The 24544-nt window shown below is 43.8% G+C and overlaps 1 protein-coding gene across 1 annotated transcript in view; it reads right to left on the bottom strand.

The window, feature by feature from the left end:
* Positions 1-482: 482 nt before the first annotated feature.
* Positions 483-24544, bottom strand: part of Rcor1 (REST corepressor 1) — a 90659-nt gene continuing 66597 nt past the window's right edge. The window contains exons 4-12 of the mRNA XM_036206219.1: positions 23999-24051; positions 19865-20026; positions 18331-18449; positions 16351-16429; positions 13786-13980; positions 7913-7990; positions 7646-7703; positions 5966-6195; positions 483-4423 (exon numbers count right to left, since the gene is read on the bottom strand). Coding sequence (XP_036062112.1) covers positions 4382-4423; positions 5966-6195; positions 7646-7703; positions 7913-7990; positions 13786-13980; positions 16351-16429; positions 18331-18449; positions 19865-20026; positions 23999-24051 — 1016 coding nt within the window. The 3' untranslated portion in view covers positions 483-4381. The remainder of the gene's footprint in view (positions 4424-5965; positions 6196-7645; positions 7704-7912; positions 7991-13785; positions 13981-16350; positions 16430-18330; positions 18450-19864; positions 20027-23998; positions 24052-24544) is intronic.

Raw genomic sequence — 24544 nt, 5'->3', positions numbered from 1 at the left:
AAGCACATTATTCTAGCCAGAAAGGGAAGGCCGCAGAGGCTGCCAATCCTCCTCACACTGCTTAGGTACTGAACCACACGTGGTTATGCTTTGCTGACCAGAAAGAAAAAGGCAGCAGTCTGCCTCTTCGCTGCCACAAACCAGGGACTATGCCGAGCCCGGCCTCCAGGACCAGGTCAAAGCCTGGTCAAAAGAAAAAATGTTAATGACACACTGCAATTTGATGTCAGCTATCAGCTAATCACACACAAAAAGATCATCAAACATTCTGGTAGATCTAAAAACTAAGAGCATTAACCAACCCCCCTTCTCCCTCTTTCGCACATCCCCCCACCCGCCCCCAGCTGCCTGTCTCACAGGGTCTAATATCAGAAACCTAAGGTCTGTTTGGAAGGGGGGGACAAACGCCCCACTCGGTAGCAAGGTAGAGACATGGGGATGCATAAAATTGTTGTTTCATATTTTATTACATCAATGGCTTGAAAATTTTATTTAACTTCAGCAAATATTGGAAATAGAAAAATGAATTCTGCAGAATTTCACAAATAAATTTCCCAATCTCCACTAACAAATGTTATAATTCAATGGCTAAGCAGTTATAATGCTATGGACATTCACCACAACGACTGTGCTGAACTATAAAACAAGCAAAGAGAGACATGGAAGTATTACTTACAACAGCATTATTACAACATATTTTCTTTAAAATTTTAACATGGATTTTATCACTCCAAAAGATATACAGCATTTCCGTTATATTTGCAAACTTAACCTTATACATCTTTTAAAATTTTGAAAAAATTTTAAGCAATCTAAAAAGCACTTAGCAAAGTTTTAAGTCTACATAATGGAATGCTATCCACTCCAGTATAGATTTTCATCTTAGAGAAGGTGACTGTAAACACTCATTATTTTACAACATGCATAGACTCTACTGACCTTCCTTCTGAATTGTAACGGTCCTGCAATTGTGCTTTACTACAGTGAGGAGAAGCTGCAAAGACCCAGGGGGTGGCGGGAGGAGCATTGCACACGGTCGTTAGGCTCAGATGATCTACTGCCTTAAGTCAATCTGAGGCAAAGTTGACTTGATACTAAAAACTTGAATCCTGGGTCACTAGGTGTACAAACAGGATAGACACGAGAGGAAGACAGGCTCTGTTCTGTCTTTCCTTTGCTTACTTAAAGCAGGGATCCAGTTAGTGTAATGCACTGTTTGGCTTATTTTTGGTGTGCAATTATACCAATAGTACATCTGATATTTAGAAAGATAAAAGCAGGGTATAGTTGCAATTTAAAGTGTCAATGAACTCACTTAGAGTGGTGTGTAGGACTGAGGAAACTGTAAATAAACAGAAAACAACTGCTTAATTAGTCCGCCACTGTACGCTTTTTGCCTTTTTCTTTTTGATTGAGTTGTGACCATCATTGGGTGATCTTATAAAAACCACCAGAAACCATCTTTAGGAAGCTGTCTTGACAAAGAGGCAGTGGGGGTGCTACATGAACCTCTGTCCTGCTGACCCAGCACCTAACTGTGCCACCATGAGGCTGATGAGCTCAGCTGAGGCACGGGGAGCCAGCTAAGAGCTGTTACAGAATTGATCACTGCTGCTGACCAGTCAACACAATATTCAAGTAACAGGGTGTTTAAGTGGATAAGCAAAAAGAATTACCTAAACACTTTACATGTCTACATAAAATTAAATAAAACAAACTTTTAATGCATTCGCAATACAGTTTATATCTTTAGGGATCTCTAAACTAAAAGTTAGACTATTATTTGTGTCCATGATACTATATTTTGCACAATAACTTATATTTAGAAGAATTTCCCACAAAAATATATAATTATGACATTCACATTGATAATTTTTAAGAACGCAAAGCTTAAGTGACATTCCACCAGAAGCAGGCCTCATGTCCAAACTCACCCTGCTGATGCACCTAATTTCTGACACGTTGAACAGTCACAGTTCAGAACCAGAGCCCTCAGCTTTGAAAGCTAAGTGATCTCTTGGATTTATATCACTGCAGACTGTGTCACAAAACGTTTAAAACATGAAGACTATTCCAACAGCCCCCAGGCAAAGACCACTTCCCTCCTCTTGTCAAATGAAAATGGTATGTCTCTTTCCCTTGGAGAAAAAGCCAAAACCAGCTACTCTGATCATGATCACTCTGACACCCGACTTTTCACAGCTGGAGGCCACTCAGTGCTCGGAACCAGGAAAGGTCAGTACAGAATGAGCCTGGTGCCTGGCACACACAGGCACTCTGCTTACCACACCGCCCAAGATGACCGTCAAGTCTAAGCATTGCCTAGAACAAATTTGCTGGAACAAATACTAACTAAGGAAAGTAGCCCAGGCACAAAGACAGAGAGCCACTGCAGAGCCAGAAGGCCATTGTTACAACCACCCACACTGCTTCTGCTCACTGGAGAGAGGACATGCAAAAGCTAGGTGCCTTAGTGTCCCTTGAGTGACAGGCAAAGCGTTAGCCGCCCTCTGACCCCATCGTGTTTTCCTTCCCCTTCCTGTTACACAACAGCAGGTTTAAGATAAGAACACAAAGAAAAGCTGACTCGTTACTGCGTTCCTCTGTCACGACACTGGGTACTGCTCCACAGGCTTTTCCTCATCAGTGGGCACCGGGTGTGGGGCAGGATGAAGTAAGTCCCTCTGTACTCTCCTTTGGAATGACCTATCTCCAGACTTCTCAAAAAAGAGTGTACACCCCACCCCCAATCTAGATTTCTATAGCTGAACCTCTTTCTAAAGAGAAAATCAGCTAACTTAAAAAAAAAAGGAAGGTGCTTAGGAGTCAAGACATCGAATTTTGATTGCATATTTTAAATTCTTAAGAACTCCGTTCATACCTTAAAGCATCTACTTTTTTTTTTCTTTTTGGTATTGAAAGCAGAAAAAAATATCCAAACACTCCAAACGACAACAAAGGTCTTTCCCCGTGGTTAGTGCAGTCTCAACGGCCATGGGTGCTGGAGCGCAGTCTGAGCGGCCGCTCCTCACCCCGCAGGCCCAGGCTGGTAAGAAAGCAAACGTGATTCTGGACGTCTCAGAACATTTATTAGAAATCTTTGCTTGTTCCCAGTCTAAACAGATGGCATTGCATACCGCTCTGTAGATTGTTTCCTTTCATCTTGGTCTCACTAAGCAACACATCCATCACTTTTCTGTCCTATCTGCTGCTAAAAGAGAGGGGATGGTGTGTGTGTGATCACACCAGCACACAATGACACAAAGGGACACATGGAGTGACATACAATGGCCAGGCACACCAAGAGAATGAGAGCTAATGGTGTGTAGCAACTAGAAAACCATCCCTAGCTCCCCTAAGGTCCTCTACTAATTGATCTGACATTTCAAGTCAAATCTGCAGAAGCTCTCCCCATCTGCTACACCTCAAAGATGTCATCTTTGGCAAGCAATAAACTTTAAATAAGACACTTGAACAGAAAAGCGATTGATAACATGGTTGCCAGAAGGAGAAGGCACCAATTCCAAATGTACAAGCACCAGGTACAGTGATATGAACCAAATCTCTCGGAGTTGGGTGATGATACTGGTAGCTGAGGAATCAGGAGGAGATGGGGTGCACCCACATCCTGGGATTACAATGCTGAAGGTTGGAGGCAGAAAGCATTGAGGTCCACGTTCCCATTAAGCTACAATGTCCAAGGACAGTTGCTGCAAATGAGCTTTTACCTCTTGGAAAGGGAAAAAAGGGAAAGAGTTAGGGGAGAGAGAAAGAGGAGGAGGAGCCACCTGATTTATAAACCATAATTCTGCCCTCTGTTTAGGGGAACAGGAGTTGAATCAGGAAGCTTGGTATGATAAAGGTTACAATGTGGTCTGCCAATGGGTTGTGATTTCCAAAAAAGCATGATATTACTTAGGTGGCTGCCCCAGAAAAGAAGGGGAGAAATTTTCTAGAAGGCCCACAGGGCCTTCTGAGAATTACACTATGCACAAAGTAGAAACTGCAGGCCATGCAGGAACAGAGCTGGGCCTTTCAAGACTACCTGTTCTGAAGCTGTTGAATGGGAGAGCTGCCACTGGAGGGGCTCAGGGGAGCCAACTGGAGGGTAGGTCCAGACTCGAGGGAGGTGTGCAGGCCGTGGGTCCCCCAGCCCTTAGGCAGAATGAGATGCAACGGAGCTCTCTGGGAAGTCGTGCCAACATGGAGGAACGAGCAAAGAATTAAGGCAGATGGAGCACAGGACTGCAAGTGTATGCCTTTTTTGGTAATAGCTGCTTGTCCACAGAGATGTGATGCAGATGGCTAGGTGATGTCTTGTAATACCTGATATCTGGATAACATGTCGCCCATACCAAGTGTTCAAAGCTACCAGCAGTTTTCATGAGGCAGATGCGTATCTTACGTCGAGGACAGAAGCAGCCTGGAGGAGGAGGAAAAGGAGGAAGAAAGGCGTGAGAACAGCGGCAGTCAGCTCCGGTGTGCTCCAGAGGGAGAGCAGGCGTGCACTGAGCAACCTGCACTGCAAACACAGCAGGACAAGCACTCACCCTCCCCCCACCCCACCCCAACCGGGAGTGCTGGCCCACCTCCGTGAGCTTTCCTCTTTCTGAACTTTCCTATCTGCACAGCGTGTACACTAATGATGCTCTCGCGGCGCGGTTAGATAGAATAGCTAAGGGCATGTCATCACAGTACCTGGAGGACAGGGCTGCTCAGATATGCACAGTGATAATGACATGTACTTCCTGCCCCTAACTTTTCAAAAAGGGCAATAGAGAGTTATGTCTCTAAAGGAGCAGTTAACACTTAGGCTGAACTTACTGCTAAGGGTGAAATACCTCATATTTTGTTTAGCTGATCTATGTTCCAGGGCCTTAGACTAGCCCTACACTAGGATAACTTGGGAGTGTTTCATACTGGAAATGTGTAGATTCTGTATATATGTTGCAGTACTTTCCTTACAGGTGGAAGCATCTTGAGGCCCTGCATAGAAGTGACTTTACTTTCCTTCAAGGTATTCAGTGTGTTCTCCAGGCCAGAGGCCAGAGCAAAGACGAAACAATACAGGCCAATCAACTCCAAATGGTTTAAGGAAGACAGAGAAAGTGAATTTCTTCAGAAAGGTAAATCAATCCTTAAGTTATTGGACTAGTGAACAAATCCGGATTTGTGATGACTGTCTGGTCTTGGCCTCATGTACATCTTCTGTAGAAGAGGCAAAAAGTGTACAGGGGTAATGCCCCACTCCTGGGGTGGGTAGAGGCAGCAGGTAAGCTGTCCTAACACAGGAAGTGGAAGGGGACAGATCTGTCTCTAGGCTGAGCCACCTTCCTCCTTCCTTCCTTCCTTCCTTCCTTCCTTCCTTCCTCCCTCCCTCCCTCCCTCCCTCCCTCCCTTCCTTCCTTCCTTCCTCCATCCACCCATCCTCCCTCCCTCCTTCCCTCCCTCCCTCCCTTCCTTCCTTCCTCCGTCCACCCATCCTCCTTCCCTCCTTCCCTCCCTCCCGCCCTCCTTCTTTACAGCTCTGATGAAATTAATATCACTATCTCCAAAATCACAATGTCAGGCATGGTCACTGAAGTCCCAGCAGCCACAGGACCTAGAACTATCATTACCAGCTTAAGCTAACCAGCCCTGGACAGCATCAAAAGCTGGAAGGCAGCTGCTGGACATCCTTCAAGAACTCCTAAAGGCATCCACTCATCCAGAAGGTCAGCAACCCCTGACAATGGCCGAACACTTGAGACCTGCCTAAGTGCAGGACACTACTCAGCAGTTCTGACAGCTTTTACTACACGTGAGGAAGGAAGCCAGGATGGAGTCATGATGTCTGCAGGCCACAGTGATGAGCTACTTGAGTCAGCACACACACTATTGTACTAACAAGACAGAGCTGCTGAGTACCAGAGATTTCAGCAACCCTGAGCATGACCTGCAGGGAGACCGCCCCTTCCAGATTTACCTCATCTTCTTCCTCAGGGATCTTGATGGAGCTATCAGGGGACTTGACAGGTTTCTGGTTACTGGGCCCATTGGTCTCATCTTTACCATGTTCTGCTTCCCATTCTTGTAAAACTTCATCTATATTGAAGCGGCGCCGATAATTTACAAAAAAGTTTTTCACCTGAACGACTGACTTGTTCCCAATCACATCTGAGATTGCCTGAAAATCTCGCCCATATTTCCTGATGGCTAAGAACAGAAGAGAGTGTTCTTAAAAAATAATTTTTAGCATAGGAGAAAAACCACTTTTCAATTTGTATTCATTTATTTTTATGTGCGTGAGTGTTTTTCCCACACTTAGGTCTGTGCACACGTGTGTCCCTCGTGCCTGCAGAAGCCAGGTCAGATCTTCCAGAACTAGTTCCAAATGGTTGTGAGCTCCATGTGGCTCCTAGGAATTGTACCTCGGTCCTCTGGAAGAACAGCCAGTGCTCGTCACCATTTTTAGAACTCACAACTCAGGCTGGTGAAATGGCTGAATGGGGAAAGCACTTGCTGATGACATGAGCTGGATCCTTGGAACCCACCAAAAAAACCCAAACAACAACAACAAAACCAAAACCAACAAACAAAACCAACTGATGCTTACCTCTTTATCCTAGTAACACACCAGCACAGACACTAAATGAGCATGTCACAGCGGTGGAAAAGCACCTTTAGCTTACAGACAACAGCACAGAAGTTTCCTAAAACTCTGCCCACTAGAAATCTTTCTTTCTTTCTGTTTTTTTGTTTTGTTTTGTTTTTGTTTTTTGTTTTTTCGAGACAGGGTTTCTCCGTGTAGCTTTGGATCCTGTCCTGGATCTTGCTCTGTAGCCCAGGGTGGCCTTGAACTCACAGGGATCCCCCTGACTCTGCCTCCCAACCCTCTACCCCCGCCAAGTGCTGGGATTAAAGGTGTTGGCCACCACGCCCAGGTGGAAACCTTTCTTGAAGCATGTCAGTATCATACAAGTTGCTGAAGTTCCCATCATGTCCCTCATGGCTGTGGACATTCTGCTTTGCCTTTTCAGAATCCTTAATTTGAGAAACATCTCCTGTCTTAAAATGCTAATACTCAGCCAGGTGGTGGTGGTGCACACCTTTAATCCCAGCACTCGGGACGCAGAGCCAGCCTGGTCTGCAGGGCAATTTCCAGGACAGCCAGTGTTACACCGAGAAACCCTGTCTTGAAAAACCAAAAATAAATAAAGCTAATACTGTCTTTTGAGATTTGAACTTACCCAGTCAGAGTGCAATAAGCAATTCTAAAATATAATATACTCACATCCTCAGACAACTGTGGCTTTCAGGTTAATTTTTAAGAAAAAATGGGAAAGGGTTAGTTACATAGGCCTATAATTCTAGCCCTTGGGAGTTTGAGGCTGGAGGATTTAGAGTTCAAGGCCAGAAGAGCAAAAGGTGAGACTTTGTCTCACAAACTAAAAACATGGGCTGAGGATGTTTCACAGTGGTACAGCATCTGTCTAGCATAGCCCTGGGTTCAATTCTTAATAACAACACATGCATGAAAGTACACACATCTGGAGAGACATGGCTAGGACACTGTAATCTTCCACACGAGTGCCGTGACGGCAGCAGGATGGAACACAGCATCCCCTTACGTTCATCACAGCCCCGTGTGCTAAGGCCCGCATACCTTGTACGGCGAGAAGCTGCTCTTCCGTAGTCCATCGCGCATTGCATTTCTGAGTGACCTAGACAACCAAATGGATTGCCAGCTTAGTGTGTGTCTTTACGGTGGCTTTAATGAGCTTCTTCTTCTGTCTGGACTTTGATATCGACTAGGTTCCTAAAATTCTGTCTCCATCTTTCTAAAACAAGGCATACTGGAGACATGGACCACCCAGATATCAGAATTTTAAGCACATAAACTCAGCCCTGATTCTGAGATAAACAACCCTACCTCTGGAAGTCGGTAAGGCTCTATTCCGCCATCAAGCTTTTCTTTAAGAGCACTGTTCGTTTGTTTAATGTTCTGAATCTAAGAGAGAAAAAGAATTTCATTTTTAAAAATAAAAGAAGGCCAGAAAAGACATCTTTGACGGAGAAAATGGCAATATTCCCACAAGCCTAACTGATCATCTCTCTCTGTCTTCTCACAAATCATCTTTCTTCCTTATTTTTGCTTGACTCAGCCTACCTAGCTTTTCTATAAGCCACGTTATTGTAGTTTTCCCCCAGATACCAGAATAAGACAGACAACGGGATGCCCTTGTCCTGGAACTCCAAGGACAGGGCATTTCCACACTGTGCGATGGGGTGATGGAACTCTGACTTTCAGCACTTTTCATTTTAAACACACAGAAGCAGTAAGAAAGCCAAGGAAAGAACAGGTTGATTTTGATAAATAATGCATCAAAGATACTCAGGAGTAACAGCTCTTCACGACCAGCAAAGGAACATTCAAGAGAGACAGACTTTAGAGAAGAAAAGACTAGACACAATCTCTCTCCTTGTACTGGAGACCAGCCCCAGACCTTACTCCACCACTAATGCACAGTGACACACATGTACACGCAGCCCCAGTTTACTTAAGACAAGTCTTGTTGAGTTGCCTAGGCTGACTTGGAACTTGCAGTGTACTCTGGACTGGCCTTGAACATGTTATCCTCCTGCCTCAGGCTCCTCAACAGTGGTAATTACAGGTTTGTGTCAGTGGGCTCTGCTTCTTATCCCGTTTTATTTTTTCTTTCTTTCAAACATTACTATGGAATGTGAGTATGATGTGGGAGCATGCTTGCATGTGGCAGTCAGGAGACAACTCTGCAGCTGCTTCTCACCTTCTGTCACGTGGGCTCTGGGGAACTCAGGCAGGCAGGCTTATGAGGCAAGCACCTGAACCTGAGCCATCTCACTAGCCCTCATCTGGATTCGTAAACAGCCTTGTTATACCTGTATAAATTTGTTTGATTTTTTTCCCCCTGTTTTCTCAAGACAGAGTTTCACTATGCAGCCTTGGCAGGCCTGGAACTCATTCTGTAGACAAGGCTGGCCTCAAAGTCACAGAGATCCACCTACCTCTGCCTCCTGAGTGCTAGGAAATAAAGGCATGCTCATGACCACCTCTGGGCTCCTACATAATCTTTCAAAATTCCATTTTGTCAAGTGCTTATGGGGTGGGTTGTTTTTTGAGACAGGGTCTTACTCTGTACCCCAGGCTGGTCCCAAACCTATGGCAATCTTGCCTTAGAGTCACAAGTTCGGGACTAGGAGTAAAAGTTGGAGGCCAGGCTGAGATACAGAGTAATCCTTGTCTTTAGAAAAACCAGCAGAGATGGGTAGAGAGGTGGGATCTAGGATTTAGAGTCAGAATAGAAACAAGTTAGTTGTCAACATTTTGCCAACTGAAAAGGAAACTAAGTAAGAATCAAGGTATGGCTGTGTGTGGCAGGTAAAGAAAACCAGGCAATGTAACCCACGGCTGGCCTAGTGCTCCACTCGGACCTCCAGGTAAATGTGCCATTTGTTTCTACTTTATTTTGTTCGTGGAGATCCCTCTCTCCTGTGAGCCCATTCTCCAGAGATCTCCTGCCATAAGCTATCCACTGAGGAAGCAGACACTTCCCACCAGTTCTCACCGTCTTCAAAGCTGCCCTGTTCCTGAAACCAGGAGCTGGCAAGCAGCAGTCTGGGGCTTCTGGCAGAAGGCCTTTGTTTCCCTGCCTCCATCTCCTTTTCTTACTGTCCTGAGTACAGATTTGAGCATTACAAAATGGCTTCTGCAGCTTTCACAGAAGGAAAGAGCAAAAAGCCGAGACTCTAGGAGGGAGGCTAAGTATCCCTGGAGAAGAAATACAATAGCAACTATGACAACCTGACAGTGGGACCCCTTGAACTGCTTAATCAGGTTTTCTGTCTCTCTGAGGTATTTCCTTGACATACTAGCAGACACAGGGTTCCCAAAGTAACCATCTCTGTGACTGACTATCATTTTAACTCTAGAAGCGCAACTAAGTACCTCCCTCCTCACTACGGTGATGGGCTCTAAGCTCCCCTCTGCAAAATTGCCAACCTGAGTAATTATCTCACATTATAAACCTCGTCCTTGACCCTGCTGAGAAACGCCCAAGACCGTTTGTTCACTGCACAGTTAGAACAGAGGAGAGCCTCTTCTTCCCTCACCGCTGCCTCCGCACTTGGCAGACCTCCCACTACAAGCAGCACTGACGATGCCCGGGCACAGCAACCCCGGCGGATCTGCAAGGATCAGCCACAAAGACTCATCGCCTCATTTGAAAAGAGGTCTCTAGGAAGATTAAGTGATTCTCCTATGATCCAAGCACGGCTGTGCTGGCAGCAGGCTACAGAGCTGTTCTAACTCTGGAAGGATGCTTGCCCCCCTAGCCTGTGCCTCCTTGAACCACAGCAAAGGCAGAGCCATCAACTCCACCCTTCTGGAGACCACCAGAAGGTCTGACCACCTTTGACTGCTGGTTTCCAATCACTCAGTTTTAACCAGTCAAGAGGTGGGAGGAGAAAGGGGAAGAGAGGAAGGGAAGGGGGAGGAGAGAAACCCTAATGAAAGGCCATTCTAGACTGTGAGGCTGACTTTTCTACTTCAATGTCACTATGCAATCAGATTAAGGTAATGAGCCCTTTCTACATAGCAGACACAAATAACCATAACCATAACAAATACTTCAAAAATAATATCCATGAACTGGCTATATGGCTAATGGTAGAGCCTGTGTGAGGTCTCAGGTACGACTCCCATCACAGACCCACTCCCACCAAAAAAACTTCTATTATAAGAATACCCCAGAATGTACAAAATATCTTGGACTAATTCTACGCTTTGCACATCAAAAATGACACAACATAAAAAATTAGAGATCTGCATAGGTGGAGGGACATCTCTACTCATCAGAAAACCCAATAAAGACATTAATTTGATAGCTATTAACAAAATCTTAACCAAAATTCTAGAAGAACTTTTTTTTCCCTGAAAATTTGATATGGAAATACAAAGGGCCAAGGACAACTAAGACCTAGAGCACATGACATTAGGGCACTATGCATTTGTGAAGGATGAACTACAGAACAATGGAACAAAGAACATAGAATCAAACCTGTCAGTTTCTAAACACAAGGAAGAAATGACAGTAACGAGTACTTGTTGAAATAGATAGATGCCCATACTGAAACACTTACATGTAACACCACACACAGGAAGACATTTCTGAGTAGACTGAAGACCAAAATACAAATGCTGAAATGAAGCTAAGATGATACTCAACATATCTTCATCACCCAGGAAAGGGTTCTTTTTTAAAAAAAGGTTTATCTACTTTTATTTTGTGTATAGGTATTTGGCCTGCATGTATGTCTGTGCTCCTGGGCGTGCCTGGTGTCTGTGTAGTCAGAAGATTCCCTGGATTCACTAGGTTCCTTTCCCAGGAACGGGAGTTACAGGTGGTTATTAGCTACAATGTGAGAATCAGACTCAAGTCCTATGCAAGAAAAAATGCTCTTAACCCCTAGTCATCTCTCCAGCCCCTGGGGAAGGTTCTTACCAGGACTTAAAATCTACCGACCTGAGAGGGAAGATTGAGAAACTGTACTACTTGAATGAATTTCAGAAAATGCCATTAAGAGAGTGGGGGGGGCCCCCCCACAGGGCACAGAGTGGTAAATTATCTAATGAGAAGTAGGAAACAGTTTACAACCTGAAAAAAGAACATTCAATAAGGAAATACAGAGATAAAGGCAGGAATACAGTGAGTTTGAGGCCAGCCTAAGCTCTGTGTGAAGACCTTGTATCAAATAAACACATGCATCCAAAACACAGAACACAGTTGGGGCTAGAGAGATGGCTCAGTGGTTGAGAGCACAGACTGCTCTTTCAGAGGACCCTGGTTCAATTCCCAGCACCCACATGGCAGCTCACAACTGTCTGTAACCCCAGTTCTAGGCCTTCTGACACCCTCACACAGACATACATGCAAGTGAAACACCAATGCACACAAAATAAAAAAAAAAAAAAAAAAAAACACAGTCCAGTAGAAAACCAAGGACAAAGACTGGGCAGGCATACTACAAGAATAAGCAACAAGGCAAGCAATGTCAACAAAGCCCAAGGAGACCTCATCACAATGCATTAGAGAAAGGCCACAATATAAAGACAACTGCTGTCAACAGTGCAGAACCACCATTATCAATGGAGACAACTGTGTCACCCCAGGAGACTCAACAACGCCTGGGGATAGTTCTGTTGTCACAACTAGTAGGGTAAAGGTGGTACATGGTGAGCAGGTTAGGGGAGGCTGCACCTGTAACACACAGGTTAGTCCAAAGTGTACTGTAGGTGGGAAATGCTGGCACGGTATATCCAAAATACATATACACTGACAAGACTCTGAAAAATCCTGAACATATGACAATCTGTCACTTCTACTCTTACGGAGTCCAACAGAGATGTGCTCTACAGACACATATGCATAATGCACCAGATACATAACATTCATGGTAATAGTTCATGTAATGGCCCCAAATGTCTACCATAGTATAATGCATTGCTAGTAGGCTATTTACATAGCAAAGAGAAAGAACAGATCAAAAGAAACTGCTTTGGGTTGGCAATTTAGCTGAGTGGTAGAGAGCTTGCCTAGCAGCGCAAGGCCCTGGGTTCGATCCTCAGCTCAAAAAAAAAAAAAAGGCCAGGCGGTGGTGGAGGCACTTGGGAGGCAGAGGCAGGCGGATCTCTGTGAGTTTGAGGCCAGCCTGGTCTACAGAGTGAGATCCAGGAAAGGCGCAAAGCTACACAGAGAAACCCTGTCTCGGGGAAAAAAAAAAAAGTAACTGCTTCATAAAACATGGGTACATCTCACACATTGAGAGAAAGCCATAAAAATAAACATTATCTTATGTTTATTTTTTGATAATATAAGAAGTAGACTGAAACAATCTGTGAGGGTTCTTTTGATGGTGGTGGAAACCACCGCCGAGGCTTCCCACATGCTGAACAAGTGCTCTACCATGACCACACCACAAGCCTCAGCCAGTTTAGCTCAGTGGTGAGCCCTTGCCTAGCACTGCTTCCGTGGGTCTGGGCCTCAGCTCCAGAAAAGAAAAAAATCAAACCAAGGTAATTGGCACACAAAACCTATCCAGGGAGTGGTAGCACACACCTTTAATCCCAACACTCAGGCAGCAGAGGCAGGTAGATCTCTAAGTTCGAGGCCAGCCTCCTCTACAAATTGAAATCCAGGCAGCAGAGCCAGGGTTACAGAGAAACCCTGTCTCAAAACAAACAAAACACCACCAAAAAAACAAAAACTAATCAGAATAGCGGCCCTGGGAGGTGCGTCAGGAATGAGGGACATAAATGGAGCTTCAGAGGCTTGAGGGGAACAGTGGTAAAGGGGTACTAAAGGCAATGTTCCACTTCCTAACCAAACAGAGGTTACTTGAATGGGTTGATGTTGTAAAAAAAAAAAAAAAAAAAAAAAATCACTGGTGTACACACACACACACACACACACACACACAGAGAGAGAGAGAGAGAGAGAGAGAGCGCAATTATTTTAATTTACATAAACAGCCATATGCATTTCTCTCTAAAAAAGCTCAATTTAAAAGAAATTTTTGGGGTTGGGGATTTAGCTCAGTGGTAGAGCGCTTGCATAGCAAGCCCTGGGTTCAGTCCTCAGCTCTGGAAAAAAAAAAAGAGAGAGAGAAAATGTTCTTCTGACATCTCTAAGACTGGAAGACCTGGGTAAACAGTGAGGACATTCTAGTGTGTAAGCTGACTTCTTGCCACGCTGGGCTGGCAGGTACCTGTCGTTTGATGGAGACCAGCTCCATGTCCAGCTGTCTCAGCACCGTGGTTGCAGCAGTAGCGTTAGCAGACACAGCCTCCACATCTTCTTGGGAAAGAAACATTCCTTTTGGAGGTTTCCGTTTTGCTCTGTTTTTAGCTTGTGTACTATGCTTTTCTTTTTTGACCTGAGGAACTGTCTCAGTAGGGGGCACCTGCAAGATATAAATATTTGGTAAATGAAATTAAAAACAAAAAATGTCAAATGGATAGCAGTAAGCATGTGTCTTTACCATGGCCCCAAACAATCTAAATAATCACCATTCTTATCTAAGCACCCTATGGGGAAGCTTAAAGATTAAAACTGCCTACAGACACTTCACAGCACCCTCTTTTCTTCTTCAACAGAAACTTTTCTATTCTACTTCTTCAGGCCTCTGAAAGGAAGTAACACAAGGGAGAAAAGAGAACTGAGTTCTCTACGAGCTTTGTGACTGTGTAGCTGTTTACATGACATGCAGATAACTGAATCCTTTGATCTCCAGCAAGGCAGACTGCATAACACAGATCCCCTCTGGTAGGTGTGGGACAATGGGGAGGGGGGGAGTCTGTAAATCTTTCCATTAAGAAATATAAACTTCAGCCAGGCAGCGGTGGTGCACACCTTTAATCCCAGCACTCAGGAGGCAGAGCCAGGCGGATCTCTGTGAGTTTGAGGCTAGCCTGGGCTACAGAGTGAGTTCCAGAACAGGTTCCAAAGCTACAGAGAAACGCTGTTTCCAAAAACAAAACAAAACCAAAATCAAAAAACCAAAACAACAACAAAAAACTGGGGCCAACCTGAATTATAGCAGATCTTGTCTCAAAAAAAAAAAGGGGGGGGGGAGACAGTCAAGGATAAAGCTAAACATTTCAAAAGACCTTTTGCTTTATATTTTAAGACTAAAATAAAAAAAGATAATGAAAGGAGCTGGAGAGATGGCTCAGAGGTTAATAAGAGCACTGGCTGCTCCTCCAGAGGTCCTGAGTTCAAATCCCAGCAACCACATGGTGGCTCACAGCCATTTGTAATGAGATCTGGTGCCCTCTTCTGGCAGGTAGGCAGAACATTGTGTATAAAATAAATAATCTTTTAAAAAAAAAAAGATAATAAAACAATGATAACAGAAATTCCTTAATTAGTAACAAATAAATTATTGGTAACAAATAGTATCAGTAGCCAATAAATATATTCTATGCAGCATTTTATGCTATTTCATAAAGATTAACTATTGGTCATATGTGTTTTAATAACATTTTACACGTAAACTAAGATTTAACCTATTTTCTTTTTCAGTCAGAACTTGTGCCACATAAAAAAGAATTACAAAAAAATTACAAAGTGAAGCTTGGTCATTTAAAATGCATTATTGAAAAACCTAATAAATAACAATACATCAAAATAAAGCAAACCCCCAAGTACATGTCACTCTCCAAACAATCTTACTGCATTAGCCCAAAGACTATGTTATCCAGACACTTTTTGACAGTGAGAAGAATGCCATCCAGAAAGGAGGACTAACTAACCCCGCCTGGTGAGTCGACCTAAAGAAGCTTAATATGCATATAGGAATGCCTTGGGGCAACAATTCAACATTCAGGAATTATTTTAATGGAAAAAATGTGCACAAATATTTAGATACATGACTCATTAATTCAGTATTGTTCATAGTAGTAAGGAGTTAAGTAAGCTAGAAAGCTATTTAAGATTAGTTACTTCTGAGAGGTTCATGATGGAGTAGTAACTGGTTATGTATAGTAGTATATTTAAAAGCAGCTCCAAAAGTTGTAGAAATTTCATTAAGGTATCACTTTACTATTTTTTAACCGAAAATTCTAAATTATGTATGCAGACGGGCATTATATTTTACAGAGAGAGTTGTCTGTCCCGAACCTCCTAAGATGTAGTGGTGATGCTGGGTAATGATGCTGCAGTCACTGTGACTCCTTTCTTTCTGCCCAATCCACTGCTTATTGTGTTATTGAGAAAGTATATAACACTGCTATAATTTTACAATTTAGGCAGCCCAGAGCCTTGTGCACTGGTGTTTTGCCATGGGTGTGAGTCCCCCTGGAACTGGAGTTACAGACAGTTGTAAACTGCCATATGGTTGCTGGGAATTGAACCCGGGTCCTCTGGAAGAGCAGCCATGCTCTTAACCACTGAGCCATCTCTCTAGCCCCTTGTTTTTCCATCCCCCACTACAGGACAGAGCGCTGAGGAACCTGCCTGTTCTGAGTAACCCACTCCTGCCCAAATGCTGGCAGCTCCTTGGGACACTCGAGTCACCGCACAGCGTGGCCCAGGCAGGTCCTGCCACCACTCTTACAGATGACAGCCAAGGCAGCCTCCCTAAGGGCTTCTTTCCAAGTGACTACAGACAAGCACACTCTAAATTCCACGAAGCCAAGCAGGTGCTGTCTACAACGTTCCATCTACACCTTTGGACTCAGCACTTAACACACGACTGTCCAAGCGGCCAGAGCTACTGGCAGGAAGAACTGGTAATGACATTTACTGCCTACAGACATTCGGGAGAAAATACCTCCTTTTTGCTTTCCTTGTTTGGATCAATCTCAATGTCAACGAGATTACTTCCATTTGTTTCTTCCAATTCATCCTCACTGGAAGATAAGAACAAGTTATGAGAGGTTACTCTGCATTAACTCTATTTCACATAAAAGCATAACAAAACAGCCAGACGAGGTGGTACATGTCTGATCCCAGCACTCCGGAGACAGAGGCAGGCAGACCTCTTAAGTTCGAGGCCAGCCTAGTCTACAGAGCAAGTTCCATGACAGCCAGGGCTGCACAGAGAGACCAAAGCAAACCAAATAAAATCTATTCTAAAATTGCTCTATACATCTACATACTGCTAGAACAAACATTTTTATAATTCATATAGTTCCACCTTTGTAGTTCTTTAAGGGCAGTGGCTCTCAACCTTCCTAATGCCAAGACCCTTTAATATGGTTCCTTGCTACTTCATAAGTGTGATTTTGATACTGTTATCAATTATTATGTAAATTTTGAATATGCAGGATGGTCTTAGGTGACCCCTGTCAAAGGGTCATTTGCCCTTGCAACCCAAAGATTGAGAAGCACTGTTTTAGTCTAAGAACTAATAAGGTTTGTTTCTAACTGCCCAAACCAACTCTAAAATATTGTTCCTCTGTATTTGTCAAGTGTTTCCTTTCAATTTTCAGCTAAATGATCAAATGTAGAAAACATCTACTTTTCCTCATAGTTTTTTACTGGAGGGCCAGAAAGGGCCAGAAGAGCTCTCCTGACAAATTGACAAACCATGCAGACATGAACCTCCACTGCATCTAACAGACTGGGCACAGGAAAAGCCCACACCCAACCTTTCTACTCATGGCCACAAAAGCCTGAGGCTTCAGTGGCTTGTGTAACTGATACTTTCAAATTACACTGTATAAATACATTGGCATGGCACTTCAAATGCTTTTGCCTGAGGTGGGAAGGACCTCCATCTTTAAAAATGAGATAATTGAGTCTCTCAGAAGTCAAGCAGCTATCCTAATTCACCCAGCTAAAACCAGGGGAGCAGCAATGAGGGCAAAACACAATGTCTTCAATGTCACACCAGGTCTCAGGAATCCTTGCCAGGGGAGCCCACCTCCATGTCACACTCCTCTCCAGCCACCACCCATTTCCACTGCTCTCTGCTGCACGTAAACTGAGGAGCAAGAGCTAAGACACATGCTTCCGTACTAGAGCTTAATGAGTCATCCTTAAAGTGAATGAATACCCAGGCTGTGAGGGAGGCTCAGTGGTAGAGTCCCAGCAATGTGTAAAGTGCTAGGTCAGCCCCTCAATTATTATCTCAATCAAAACTAATAGCAACAATGAACCAATACCCTTCTGAGAGACAATCAACTGATTCTCCCTTACTCACACCAGACACAGATAGTCAAGGGAAGGAAGCGCTGGTCACTGTCAACTTGACAGGGTCTGGAATACCCAGGAGACAAGCTCCTAGGCATGCTTATAAGGGATACTCTAGATCAGGTTAGCTGAGGTGAAACTACATACTGTAACTACGGTGACACCACCCGTGGGCTAACTAACTAACAAGCCTCCTCTCTCTCTGCTTTCTGACTCAGATGCGATGTGGTGAGCTGCCTGGAGCTCCAGCCACCATGACTGCCCTCTTCTTCTTGAGCTGCTTCTGTTACAGCAACAAAGGAAGTAACTGATGGGAAAACCTACACTGTTTTTCTTCTTTGTGAAGAAAACTAAACACAAACACATGTCAACCGACTTTTCTGTTATCATCCTCAGTAAATTCTAATCCTTGAGATAACAACAAAGTCCCTTTCCATTAGGAGGTGTCACCCTGAAGGGGATGGAAAGGAACACGTTAAAGTTCACTGACTACAGGCAGACTAGAGATCTACGGCAGCTCTACGGAGCTGGGAAGCCTGCCATTCCCCCTCTCCTCTCTGTACCCACCAGCTCAGAGAACCCAGTGCTCAGACAACATCCCTAGGAGCAGGCTCACCTCTCTTCTCGCTCCCGCTTTTGTTTCCGTGCATGGCGGTCCATCACGCTGGTTTTAGTTCTTGTTTTCTTCCAGGAATAGTAAAACTTCACCAGACTTGCTATGGATTTATCAGGAAGCTAAATGCAAAAATCAGGTTGGTGTAGATTTGAAGCTAGTACTTACCAATCCAATGTGCTAAAGACATAGTTCATAAGGATCGTTTTCCTATACTTTAAGATGTATGGAGCCAGGCAGTGGTGGTACACTGCTTTAATCCCAGCACTCGGGAGGCACAGGCAGGTGGATCTCTGAGTTCGAGGCCAGTCTACATAGGGAGTTCCAGGACAGTCAAAGCTACAGAGAAACCTTGTCTTGGGGGGGGGGGAACCCCCCAAAAATAAGTAAAATAAAATGTATGGAAAGGGAGAAAAGTTCTCACAAAATGCATTTTCTTTTTTTAAAATTTGTCTTATACTTTATTATGAAAAAGTTGCAACTGAAAAACATCTCACACTGAAATTAACCAGACTCAAAGACCATACAACTCAACGACCTTCTATGCAGTCAGAGCAGCCATTCAGAACTGAGGTTGTGGAGCTTCACATCAGATTTTATGCTTTCAATATCAAATAATTTATGCATCTATCCAGCATGAAAAATGAAAAATCCATAACAGCCAGAACTACAAAAACAATTAGCTTGTTTTGCATTTTCTTTCTTTCTTTTTTGATTTTTCAAGTCTCTGTGTAGTCCTAGAACTCTCTCCATAGATCAGGCTGGCCTTAAATTCAGAGAGCTCCATCTGCCTCTGCCTTCAAACACAGACTAAGGGGGTGCACTACCATGCCCAGCCACTTTAAGCTAGGAAGCCCCAGCAAATCTGTGCCCTCTCCGCTGGGGCTGTAGTTATAGATGTGCACGGAACGCCTGGCTTAAGTGGGTTCTGGAAACTCTCTTAACCACTGAGCCATCTTTTCCAGCTCCAGGTTGAACTTTTACAAATTCATTTTAACATTTCATGCAAGCGGAGTAAACTTGAACCTGGAGTCTATCAGCAGCTTTCTGAAGAGTAAAAAATAAGCAAACCTTCCACAGACAGACAAGGATTTGAGCTATTTCTTCAAAAGCAATCATCAAAGATCCTTTCTGTTGGCGTAACCTGCATGTAGGTGCAGACTAAGCTCTGAGTAGAGACCTCCGCACTCTGTTCTGGAACCACTGAGCCACAGAGTTTTTCTAAAAGCAGTGTAGAAGGAACTTTATTCAAAAGGGGCCATTTGGGGGCTGGAGAGGCAACTCAGTGGTTAAGAACTGGCTGCTCTTCCAAAAGGCCCTGGGTTCAATTTCCAGATCCCAGATGTCAGCGCACAAGTGTTTATAATTCCTGTTCCAGGGATCTGATGCCCTCTTCTATACATGCAAGCAAAAACACCCACACACTTAAGACAAATAAACAAGTAAATGAGATGTCTGAAGTTGATGATAACTTTCTCTCACGTATACTGGAAGATATAAAAAACAAAAACAAAGCAGAACAAAAGAACCTGCTTACCATTTGCTGGATTCTGTGGAAAGTTTTTCCATGAAAACTAAAGGCTTGTTCAAATAAGACTTTATCTTCTACAGTCCACTCATCTGGAAAGGGGGTGAAGTTGGGCAAATCGGCCAGTGATTTTTCAATATTATGCTTATGCCAAAAGAGCATCCCAAGAGCCTAGAAAAATGTTATTGGCAAAGTTTTAGAACAAACAAATAAATGAAACATTAAAATGCAAGTGAGATCAGCATGTTTATACCAGATAAGTGAGAAAACACCTGCCTCATACACACTGTGAAAGTACAGGCATCAGCCCCTGTCCCAGTTTCTGTGATAAGATGCATGCAACATCTAGTCTACACTCTAAGCTTCTAGCAGACAGCTCAATGGTACTGAGCACATGCACAATGCTGTATAATTCTCATGCCCAAGACTCAGCATCTATGAAATAAACATTGCCTACTCGATAGCAGCTCCCTTCCCTCCAACTCCTCTGTTCGAAGACCCAGCAACCAACTGCCTAGGATTCTGGCTACTCTGAGTAAGTGCCTCAAAAAAGTGGAAAACAAGCGTTTTTGTCTTTCAAGATAAGTATCCCTAATGGAAGTCTGTGCTTGTTTCAAGCTCTCAATCCTTCTGACTTAGTCTCCCAAGTGCTGGGACCACAGGTTTCTAGTATTCCTTTTGGTTGCCACAGGGATCACATTCAACATTCTAAAGTTGTGAGATTCGGATTTGAATTTATATAAGAATAGTTTTAATAAAATACAAAAATTGAGCTTCTTTTACAACCATCCCATCCCTTTCCATTGTAGAAATCACAGAATTCTATCTTCTATATCATAGGTCAAAAAAAGAAAAGCTAACTTTGTTTTCAATGAATCACTTAGGCTACATGGAAAACTGCAATTATAAACACTAAGGTTAACACTGATGCTGGTTTTACATATGTGCATGCATGTCAAAGAACGCACGTGGATGGCAGAGGACAAGTGGCAGGAGTGGGTCTAGAACTGGACTCCAGACATCAGGCCTGGTGACAAGTACCCTTCCTCCACTGAGCCATCTCACCAGCACACGTTCCCTTCTGAAGGACAAGTTCTGTCAGGCACAGAATTCTTGTCTTCTCTTTTCTTCTTTTCTGTACTGAACCCAGGATCCTGTGTGTGCTAGGCCTGAGCTCCCTCCACTGAGCTGAATAGCTATCCAATCTAAACAGATAATTCTTGGTTGAAAGTTTTTGTTTTTCTCTTACAATTTCAAATACATCAGATCACTGTCTTTGGGACTCCAAAATTGCTGATAACAAACCTGATAACCTTACTGGTGATCCCTTGCTTGTCACCAATGGCTTTTTTCTTGCATCTTTGGTTTTGAGTATTTCATACGAATCTATGTGTGGGTGAGTTTATCTTCAAGTTGTCTTTAAATGACTTATCAACTCCAGGAGGTTCTAACTCACCCTCACTTCAAAATCTCTCTCCATCTTCTCCTGAAGTTTCCAAATACTTACACTGTTCTCCTTGAGGGTGTCCTTCAAACTCAGTAAAATTTTATTTTATTTTATTTTTTATTTTTCAGGTTTTTCTAGACAGGGTTTCTCTGTGTAGCTTTGCACCTTTCCTGGAACTCACTTGGTAGCCCAGGCTGGCCTCAAACTCAGAGATCCGCCTGCCTCTGCCTCTCGAGTGCTGGGATTAAAGGCGTGCACCACCTCCGCCCAGATGAACTCAGTAAATTTTAACTTTTCTTGGAATACTTCTTTAGCATGCAGGATGTCCTGTTCCTTCACCCTCCAGTACCACAAACAATAAAACAAATTGCCCTATGTTCAAATTCATTCATCTGCCTATTCAAAATGGCCTTTTTGAACATTTAAAAAATAGGTAAGTAGTGGGGATGCAGTTCAGTGATGGAGCATTTGCCTAGCATGTTCAAGGTTCTAGGAGTGTCCCTAGCACCAGCTGTGTGGGTGTGTGGGTGTGGTTTGTATGTGTGTGTGTGTAACAAATTTGACATCAGGTATTTTTGAGGAAGAGTTTCTGTTGGTTTAATTTTCTTGTGTATCCATTTCTCAAAATTGAAAAGTTCTATCTTAGAGGAAGCCTCCTTGAGATTCAAGAAGTAAATAAAACTCAGAAGTTTCAGGAAGTTCCTAAAAGTTACAAGACTCACAAGCATCCCCGTTCCTTATTCCAGGTTATGTACACAATGAGGATTACTAGGGAGAGAAGTCTGTGACCTGTCAAGCTGCCTGGGTAGTATGCAGGGAGCTCCAGCAATGCAGCTTTGATGAGTTGCCACTCATGCTGAGGTGGGCTTTTCAGTGATGCAACTGCCTTTGAATCACCTGTTATGATGGTTAGTTTTAAATGTCAACTTGACAATCTAGACTCACCTCAATGAGAGACTTTTCTACACTGGGTTGGCCTGTGGCTTGTCTGTGAGAGATTGTTTTAATTTAGTTACCTGATGTGGGAAAACCAAGTACACTGTGGGCAGTGCCATTCCCTGAGAAGGGGTCCTGAGTGGAGGAGTCCAGCTGAGCATAAACAAGCAAGCAAGGAGATGAGCATTCACATGTTCGTTTCTGTCTGATCCTTACTGTAAATAAGATGTGACCAGCTGTTTAAAGTCCCTACCTTGACTTCTCTACATGATGGACTGTTACTGGAATTTTGAGCTAAAATAAAATCTTTCCCTCCTCAGTTGGTTTCTGTCAAGACACATCATCACAACAACAGAAATGAAACGAGCAAGTCCATGCTCCTGAACAGAACCCCACAAGCTCACTGGCTCACCACACTAGGCTGGGCGGGAACTGTGGCTGTGCTCTGTCACTGCTGCTTACCTGGGGTGAAAAAACAAGTCTATGCTTCCCCAGGAAAACCCACACGAGGCTTTGCACCCAGCAGCCATGCTTTCCTACTCCGATACATGTTTCCTGGTTTCTGTCAGGAGCTGGACATCTGGATTTAATCATGCATTAGCAATGGCGACCAGATGCTTGCTTCCTCTGGGGTGCTGTTTGTGCCCTTTTTTATAGTTGTGATCTGTGTGTGTGCCAAGGATCAGCCCAAGCTGTGATTTCTTACTCTTTTTTAGTCTGTTTCTTTCCCTGGACATGTATAGCGTCTTTCTAACTTTTCCTTCACATCGTTCTTTTCACGGTCTTGCTCTTTCTTTAGTGTCTGCCTCTCAGAAAAGGACAGTGAAGACAGCAAGAGGGGGAGCACTGGGTTTTACTTCCTCAAACCACTTCAGCTGCGAGAGGAGCAGAACAGCAGAGGAGGTCCAGCCCATGGCGGCTGGCCTCTGCCTGCCCTATGTGATATCAACAGTAACCAGTCATATGTCAGAGAAAAAGTGTTCATCACAGATTTTCAACATGGAAGATTGTATGTTTTGTGGGCCCTAGTTCCTACAAGCTACATGCAAGCTGCTGCTGGAAGACATGTGCAGGTGCTTAAAGCCAAGCTACAGGTGTGGACAGCTAACATCACCTTTCTGTGGGTACAAAATGTTGAAGCTTTAAGTCTTTAGACCAAATGTGCCTCAGCTATACCACAGGTGCTTCCAACTCTGCTGTAACATACACACCATTGCTAACTTGTTATATGTTGTTTGCACTCACTGAGAAACTAGCTCTAGAAGCCAGTCTGTGTGTGGTTCCCCCACCCACGTTAGACTAAAGTGTTCACCTTAAGGTGTCTTATGACTCTAGTCTGGAAATGGGCTGGAGATGCTCCTAACTCTAAGACAGGGAGGGAACAGCAAATAGCCCAAGACAAAACCACTATGGCTGAGAACAGCTGGAAGGCAAACCATTTCCAGAGGTCACTATCATTTATCCCACCACATAAAAGTGCCTGCAGTGGGAGAAAAGATGCAAGTTCAGCTCAATTGAGAACTCGAGCTGACTACCTCAAATTACCCAGTCAGTTTCTATTGGATACTGTAAGCAACAAGTCTGAGCATAGGATCATAAGTCATTATGATCAGATATAAGACATTATACAACCAGGATGAGAAGCCAATCATACATTCCAATGAAAACATGAGTTAGCTGGCAGCTCCTGCACAGGCCCACTCAGTAAGACGCTAGCCCACAGAAGAGGACACTGGGGTCAGGGGCAGACATGCTGTTACCTGCTCCATGTTGTACCCCTGCTTCTCTTTGGCAATAGCGATGTACTCGTCCACTGAAAAACAGAACACCAGTGAGAAGCCTGAGGACAGCAAGACTACACCTATCAGAGCTGACAAGTCTCCTTCAAAACCCATCATGCTCAAGTGGATATAAAAGACAGCATCATAGAATATGGCCCTAGTGTGGATCTCAGTCTCCCAGAGAAAAGACCAAATGAATATACACAAATATTAACCTATTTCCACATGGTGAGACTATACACATATTCTGCTTCTACTTGTATCTCCCAGGATTTAGAAACTTATTTAGTGTAAAAGGAAATAGGATAGGCTGAAGAGACTGCTCAGTAGTTAACAGTACCAGCTACTCTTCCAGAGGAACTGAGTTTGATTCTTAGCACCCAGATGGCCAACAACTGTAACTCGAAGACAGTAGGGATCTGGTTCCCTCTTCTGGCCTCTGCCATAATTCCCACATACATGGAACATACACCTCCCCACTACATGGAACATACACACCACACCACACCACACCCCCCACTAAAT

The sequence above is a fragment of the Onychomys torridus genome, chromosome 14 (assembly GCF_903995425.1).
Source record: "Onychomys torridus chromosome 14, mOncTor1.1, whole genome shotgun sequence".
NCBI classification, from domain to species: domain Eukaryota; kingdom Metazoa; phylum Chordata; class Mammalia; order Rodentia; family Cricetidae; genus Onychomys; species Onychomys torridus.
The sequence above is the reverse complement of the archived record's forward strand: the minus strand, read 5'-3'. Positions and strand labels throughout refer to the sequence as shown.